The 8,034-nt window shown below is 41.7% G+C and overlaps 1 protein-coding gene across 1 annotated transcript; it reads left to right on the forward strand.

The window, feature by feature from the left end:
- The first annotated feature begins 2,446 nt into the window (after window positions 1-2,446).
- Window positions 2,447-7,597, forward strand: LOC143364672 (uncharacterized). The gene has a single exon (XM_076804888.1). It carries the CDS (start codon window positions 2,447-2,449, stop codon window positions 7,595-7,597), a length of 5,151 nt encoding a protein of 1,716 aa, XP_076661003.1.
- The last annotated feature ends 437 nt before the right edge of the window (window positions 7,598-8,034 follow it).

An 8,034-nucleotide genomic window follows, 5' to 3' on the forward strand; every position in this document is an offset into this window, starting at 1 on the left:
TTTTGGTATATTCTAGTGTATTCAAATATATTCTGGTATATCCTAGGCTATTCTGGTTTACAATAGTATGTTCAAGTATATTCTGGTATAATCTGGTGTATTTTGCTATATTCTAGTGTATTCAAGCATATTCTGGTATATCCTGGTGTATTTTGCTATATTCTAGTATATTCAAGTATATCATGCTATATTCCTGTGTATTCTGCTATATTCAAGTATAGTCAAGTATATTCTAGTATATTCTAGTGTATTCAAGTATATTCTGGTATATCCTAGGCTATTCTGGTTTACAATAGTATGTTCAAGTATATTCTGGCATAATCTGGTGTATTTTGCTATATTCTAGTGTATTCAAGTATATTCTGGTATATCCTAGGCTATTCTGGTTTACAATAGTATGTTCAAGTATATTCTGGTACAATCTGGTGTATTTTGCTATATTCTAGTCTATTCAAGTATATTCTAGTATATCCTAGGCTATTCTGGTTTACGATAGTATGTTCAAGTATATTCTGGTATAATATGGTGTATTTTGCTATATTCTAGTGTATTCAAGTATATTCTGGTATATCCTAGGCTATTCTGGTTTACAATAGTATATTCAAGTATATTCGGCTATATTCTAGTGTATTCTGCTTTATTCAAGTATATTCAAGTATATTGTGCTATATACTATTATATTCAAGTATATTCTAGTATATTCAAGTATATTCTAGTGTATTCCAGTATGTTCTAGTGTATTTTGCTACATTCTAGTATAATCAAGTATATTCTGTTATATTCAAGTATATTCGAGGATATTCTAGTGTATTCTGCTATATTCTAGTATATTCAAGTATATTCTGGTATAATCTGGTGTATTTTGCTATATTAAAGTTAATTGTGGTATATCCTAGGCTATTCTGGTTTACAATAGTATGTTCAAGTATATTCTGGTATAATCTGGTGTATTTTGCTATATTCTAGTGTACTCAAGTATATTCTGGTATATCCTAGGCTATTCTGGTTTACAAAAGTATATTCAATTATATTCGGCTATATTCTAGTGTATTCTGCTATATTCAAGTATTGTTCCGTCCGATACGGAACACCGTACTTGGGGGTTCCCTGTGAGGGTGCATGGGGCACCGTACGGAGGTTTACTGCTTCCGCATGTCCGAGGGGTACCGCAATAAACCGCCGCTACGGGCCGAATTGGGGTAATTTTAAGTTATAGTTAAGGCCTGCAAAATCATATTTCGAACCGTCCCTAGAACTCTCCGAAGGCCAACATGTGCAAACCATATTTCCTTTACCTGCTGACTACCCCTATACACCCCGCTTCTCCTTTCCAACCATATATATTTGCCTCAACTTCCTTAAAGACGGGAGAAACACACTAACCGCGACGCTGAAAACAACGAATCTGTATCTCGCTGCTTCTGTAAAATACAACACTTTCAAACCTCCATCGACTCGCTCCACTCAAGTACTTACAGTCCACTTAACATACAATTCGATAGGATTTCTACCGCAGAAATTCCTCCGCGTCGTTCGATCGTCGCTAAATTAATTGTCGACGCCGCGACGTACATACATTTTGGTCCTTCGAGCCGGATAGTGGTTCCGGCTACAACACACAATATCGTGCTCCATTTGGGGAGACTTTGAACGAGAATCGCTGGAGGAAGCTGATCGGGGAACTTCATCCAGAAAGCAGTTCCACGGCAACCGACGAGCCTACAACGCTCCCGAACGGACGACAGCATCCAAGCGGGTCAGTGGCTCGCAGTTGGACAACGGTGATCGACGGCGGTGAACAACCGTCATACAAGGAAACTGGATTGTATCCAGAGACAGCAGTATCCAGGGACAGCAGTGTCCAGAAACAGCAGCATCCAGAGATAGCAGTATCCAGGGACAGCAGTGTCCAGAAACAGCAGCATCCAGAGATAGCAGTATCCAGGGACAACAGTGTCCAGAAACAGCAGCATCCAGAGATAGCAGTATCCAGGGACAACAGTGTCCAGAGACAGCAGCAGCATCCAGAGATAGCAGTATCCAGGGACAACAGTGTCCAGAAACAGCAGCATCCAGAGATAGCAGTATCCAGGGACAACAGTGTCCAGAGACAGCAGCAGCATCCAGAGATAGCAGTATCCAGGGACAACAGTGTCCAGAGACAGCAGCATCCAGAGATAGCAGTATCCAGGGACAGCAGTGTCCAGAGACAACAGTGTCCAGAGACAGCAGCAGCATCCAGAGATAGCAGTATCCAGGGACAACAGTGTCCAGAGACAGCAGCATCCAGAGATAGCAGTATCCAGGGACAGCAGTGTCCAGAGACAGCAGTATCCAGAGACAGCAGTATCCAGAGATAGCATCATCGCAAACTTCGTGTCGGTGAGTGCTAACGATCCACTTTCCATCTCTATCCTTCATATCCAATTGTTTCGATCTCGACAATATGACTTCTTCGTCGCAATCGGCTGACCTTAAGTCATTGAGAAAACAGCGCGCTAGTATTAAAGCTCAATTAACGCGTTTGCTATCATATCTGGAAGATCAGAGCGAAACTTCTATTACGTCATTAGAGATACGTCAGTCAAAATTACAACAAATGTTCGATTCGTTTTCGGAAGTGCAAACAGCGATAGAAGTAAACGACGAAGAAACTGACCATACGGCGGAATGGGAAACGTTTGAGGAACATTATTATAGAGCCGCGGAAATAATTAGCGATCGGTTGAAGAACTTGCGTGGTGCCGACAGACCAGTGTCCGTGAACCGAGCAATAGATTCGCCAAATACAACCAGACAAACAAGTTCACTTTTGCGCAAAATAGAAATTAAGCCTTTCGATGGTAATCCGATTGAGTGGCACAGTTTTCATGACACGTTTAAATCCTTAGTTCACGATAACGATGAATTAATCGGTGTGCAGAAATTTCATCTTCTGAAAAATGCACTTCGTGGAGAGGCTACCGCAGTAATCGATTCGTTAAACGCGACGGAAGGCAATTATTTGGTGGCTTGGGATTTGTTATGCAAACGATGCAACAAGCCAAGAAAAATCATTAACGCGCATTTGAAACTTTTACTCGATCTTCCGGAGGTCACTCGAGACACGCCCATAAATCTTAGACAATTAGCAGAGCAGACACAAGTACACGTGAACGCGTTGAAGGCCGCAAAGCAACCCACCGAGCATTGGGATACAATTTTAATATACATTGTGTCTAGTAAGCTAGATAAAAATACACGTCGCGCGTGGGAACGTACGTTAGAGGACGAAGATATTCCCAAATTCACACAATTATTAGATTTTATTAACAAACGTGCCCGCGGAGACGATTTTGGAACGGAAACTTTAAATACAAACAAATCGAGTACGGTACAAGATACTGTACGATCCAAGCCTCAGGTCCGCACCCGTTCGTACGTGTCGACGAACGAGCGGAAACAAATTTGTATAGTTTGTAAAGGGGAACATCCAATTTACGCATGTACGAAGTTTCTTCAATTGTCAGTTCGCGATCGTTTAGACACTGTAAAAAGGGGAAAACTTTGTATGAATTGTTTCCGTCCCAACCATATCGCTGCAAATTGTCGATTAGGCAATTGCCGTAAGTGTGATAGGAAGCATCACACCTTACTTCATTTTTCGACCGAGACACAAGACGTGACGAACGATAACAGACAGAACGTTTCGACACCATCAACGTCCGCGGAAACGATCAAGACCGCATTAACCGCTTCTTATGATTCCGAAGTTCTGCTAGGCACAGCACAAATTACGATTTTAGACAAGCATAATAAGGAGCACACGTGTCGTGTTTTGCTAGATAGTGGTTCGCAAACACACTTTATCACACACAGACTCGCGGAACGTTTACAATTGCACAAACAAAACATAGACCTTTCGTTTTCCGGCTTAGGCGAAATGAATACAAACTCAAAATACCTAGTTAAAACGAGCATAAAATCGCAAACCAGTCCATTCAAAACTCAGGTAACTTTTATTGCACTACCGTCGATTACGGGTATGCTGCCGTTGAGGCAGGTAAACCTGAGAGAGTTTTATATTCCGAGACACATACAATTGGCAGACCCCGATTTCCACAAACCAGGGGAGATAGATGCACTCATGGGTAATACGTTGTTTTACGATTTGTTAGAAACTGGTCGAATCAAGTTAGATAAACCCTCGGTCATTTTGCAAAACACGCAAGTAGGATGGATAGTCACTGGCGAAGTAGGTAGTCAGAAAACAATTAAGCAAGGCAGATTACGTGGAGTGTGTCATGTAGCCATGTCTCTTGATACACAAATCAGTAGGTTTTGGACAATGGAAGAAATTCCCGAGAAGACTTTCCTGTCCGCAGAGGAGAGAGAGTGCGAAACTCACTTCTTACAACACACAACGCGTAACAAACAAGGAAGATATGTAGTTAGGCTACCATTCAATGAAAAACGCGAGCACCTCGGCAATTCAAAGGCAATGGCCTTAAGGCGATTTTATAGTTTAGAGCGTAGACTTCAGTTAAATTTAGATTTGAAGACGCAATACATAAAGTTTTTGAGAGACTATTTAGAATTAGGACACATGACGGAAGTAAAGGATGACCAGGAACACGTAGGGTATTATTTGCCGCACCACGCGGTTGTAAAGGAATCCAGTTCGACCACAAAGGTTAGGGTAGTATTCGACGCCTCAGCGAAAAGTAGCTCGGGCCTATCATTGAACGACACTTTGTTAATTGGCCCTACGATACAAGACACTTTGTTCTCCATTCTTATTCGCTTTCGTCAGCATGAGTTTGTTCTTACAGCAGATATAGAGAAAATGTTTAGACAAGTTGTAGTGCACCCGGACGATAGAAATTATCAAAGGATTCTATGGCGGGATTCGATGTCTGAATCGATCAAAACTTACATATTAAACACAGTCACATACGGCACCGCTCCTGCACCATTTTTAAGCACGCGTTCCTTGAATCAATTGGCCAAGGATGAAGCAAAAAAATTCCCGGTAGCTGCAGAAGTATTTATGCGAGATTTTTATATTGACGATCTACTGACAGGAACAGATAGTTTGGAAGCCGCGTTAGAACTCGAGGAACAATGTATTGCATTAGCTCGCGCAGGAGGTTTCCATTTGGGACAATGGACCTCCAATGACACAAGATTGATTGCGGATTTGCAAATACAGAATCAGCAAGAATCACTGTGCCTAGATCCGTCAGAAACAAAAAAGACACTAGGCGTTTATTGGAATCCAGCAAGCGACCAGATCACATATATCTTAAAACAACTATCATCCGAACAACCTCCGATTACCAAGAGAGTGCTTCTATCAGAAATTGCGCAATTGTTTGACCCTCTCGGTTTGCTCGGGCCGGTAATTATCAAAGCCAAGATCATCATGCAGCAATTGTGGAAAACAGCAATTGACTGGGACGAACTAGTTCCCCAGACAATAAAAGAATCGTGGCTAGAGATAAAAAACGAACTACGTTTATTAAACAGCTTCACTGTTCCGCGCCGAACCACTATACAAGACACGACACAGCTGGAGCTTCACGGTTTTAGTGATGCCAGCGAGAGCGCATACGGGGCATGCATCTATCTTAGGTCCACCAATGAACGCGGACAACACGCGGTAAACTTATTATGTGCAAAGTCAAGGGTTGCACCGTTGAAAACAATCTCGTTACCGCGTCTCGAACTTTGTGCGGCCGGGCTCCTTGTGAAATTGTACAAAGAAGTTAGGAGGGCATTTCACCAGATAGAATTCAAACAAATTAGATTTTGGTCCGATTCCACCATTACACTGCATTGGATAAGGACACCACCGCATCTGTTAAAAACGTTTGTCGCGAATAGAGTCAATGAAATTCAAACGGCTGTTCATTCGGATAATTGGTTCCATATTGCAACAGCAGACAATCCTGCGGATTTTGTCTCGCGAGGACAGCTGCCTTCTCAGCTGATACAAAATACAATATGGAAGTTTGGTCCACATTGGTTAGCATTAGACGAGTCTCACTGGCCAATTAGAAGGTTGCAGGAAATAGAAATTTTAGAAAAAAGACGTCCCGTAACTCTATTTACACATCCAAACGTGGATCTACTGACAAGATACTCATCCATCGATTATTTAAATAGAATTGTAGCACACATTTTTCGTTTCTATAATAACATAAAACGCAATAGCAGGAAGGGCACAGGCCCATTGTCAATATCGGAAATTCAAAATGCACACTTTCGAATAATCAGATTAGTTCAATTAGAAACATTTCCATCTGAAGTAAACAATTTAGAAAACGGCAAGGGTGTCAACAGAAAGAGCAAACTAATCAATTTAAACCCATTTATAGACGATAACGGGATTATTAGGGTCGGTAGCAGGTTAAAACACGCCCTACTCAGATTTGAGCAAAAGTATCCCATAATACTGCCACACAAACACCACGTTACCGAACTAATAATTAGACAGGTACACTTGAAACAACTCCATTCAGGGATACAAGCCACATTATACATGGTGAGGAAACAATATTGGCCGATAGCTGGCAAGAGTATTGTCAAACAGCTGCTACATAAGTGCATTCAATGTTGCAAATACAATCCCAGGACACCGCAATACATAATGGGAAATTTACCCAAAAAAAGGGTCATACAAACACGCCCGTTTGAAAGCGTAGGAGTAGATTATTGCGGACCCTTTCTTATCAAAGAAAAGAAGTTCAGAAATAGAAGCAAATTGAAATGCTACGTCGCAGTTTTCGTTTGCTTTGCGACAAAGGCAATACATTTAGAATTAGCCACTGATTTGACAACGGAATCGTGTCTAGGAGCTCTCAAACGATTTATCGCGAGGAGAGGAAAACCGTGTCACATTTATTCGGATAATGGCACTAATTTCGTAGGCGCAAAAAATGAAATTGTACAAATTCGGGAATTCCTAACATCGAACGATTATAAAGACAAATTTCAACAATTCTTGACGCAGGAAAACGTTGAGTGGCATTTCTCCCCTCCACGTTCTCCACATTTCGGTGGCCTTTGGGAGGCTGCAGTTAGATCATTTAAAAAACATTTGCATAAATCAGTAGGTGAGACCATGTTCACGTACGAACAATTTTACACGCTAATCGTTGAGATCGAAGCAATACTCAATTCACGTCCTCTGACACCTATATCCTCTGATCCCAATGATTTCCTAGCACTATCACCCAACCACTTCCTCATAGGTGAATCATTAGCAAGCTTACCGGAGCACAATTTTGTCGATACACAAGCAAACAAGCTGTCACTTTGGCAGCATATCCAGAAAATCAAACAACATTTCTGGAGAAGGTGGCAGACAGAATATTTACAGGAGCTGCATACCAGAAACAAATGGCACATTGAAGATGCCACGAAAGTTAAGGAAGGAACTCTGGTGACAATTAGAGACGACAATTGTCCACCCCTTCAATGGAAGCTTGGACGAATAGTTGCTGTACACCCTGGAGAGGATGGCGTGATCCGCGTGGTCACAATTCGAACACCACACGGAATTTATAAGCGCGCTCTAAAGAACGTGGCGCCGTTACCCATTGAGCCGACTTAGTTCATCATTGTACCATAATTTATACATATTGTAGATATATTTAGGATTAAGAGCTAAAACACAACACGTGCGCTTACACATCCACCATTGTATATAACACATATCCATTCTTCTTGACTGAATATTTCTATACATAACTTCACGGTATAATTATAGCTTGCATTGCGTAACACAAGAGTAGACAATAGTTGTAGTATCACAACACATGCGTGACTTTGAAATTAATTCATTATCGTCATATATGTTGATCGATAGTATCGATCAACGGGGGGGAGCATGTTCCGTCCGATACGGAACACCGTACTTGGGGGTTCCCTGTGAGGGTGCATGGGGCACCGTACGGAGGTTTACTGCTTCCGCATGTCCGAGGGGTACCGCAATAAACCGCCGCTACGGGCCGAATTGGGGTAATTTTAAGTTATAGTTAAGGCCTGCAA

The sequence above is a fragment of the Halictus rubicundus genome, unplaced genomic scaffold, assembly GCF_050948215.1.
Source record: "Halictus rubicundus isolate RS-2024b unplaced genomic scaffold, iyHalRubi1_principal scaffold0840, whole genome shotgun sequence".
NCBI lineage: Eukaryota > Metazoa > Arthropoda > Insecta > Hymenoptera > Halictidae > Halictus > Halictus rubicundus.

What these genes read in the sequence shown, in the direction of transcription:
- LOC143364672 (XM_076804888.1), top strand. Translation starts at nt 2,447, where the DNA reads ATGACTTCTTCGTCGCAATCGGCTGACCTTAAGTCATTGAGAAAACAG.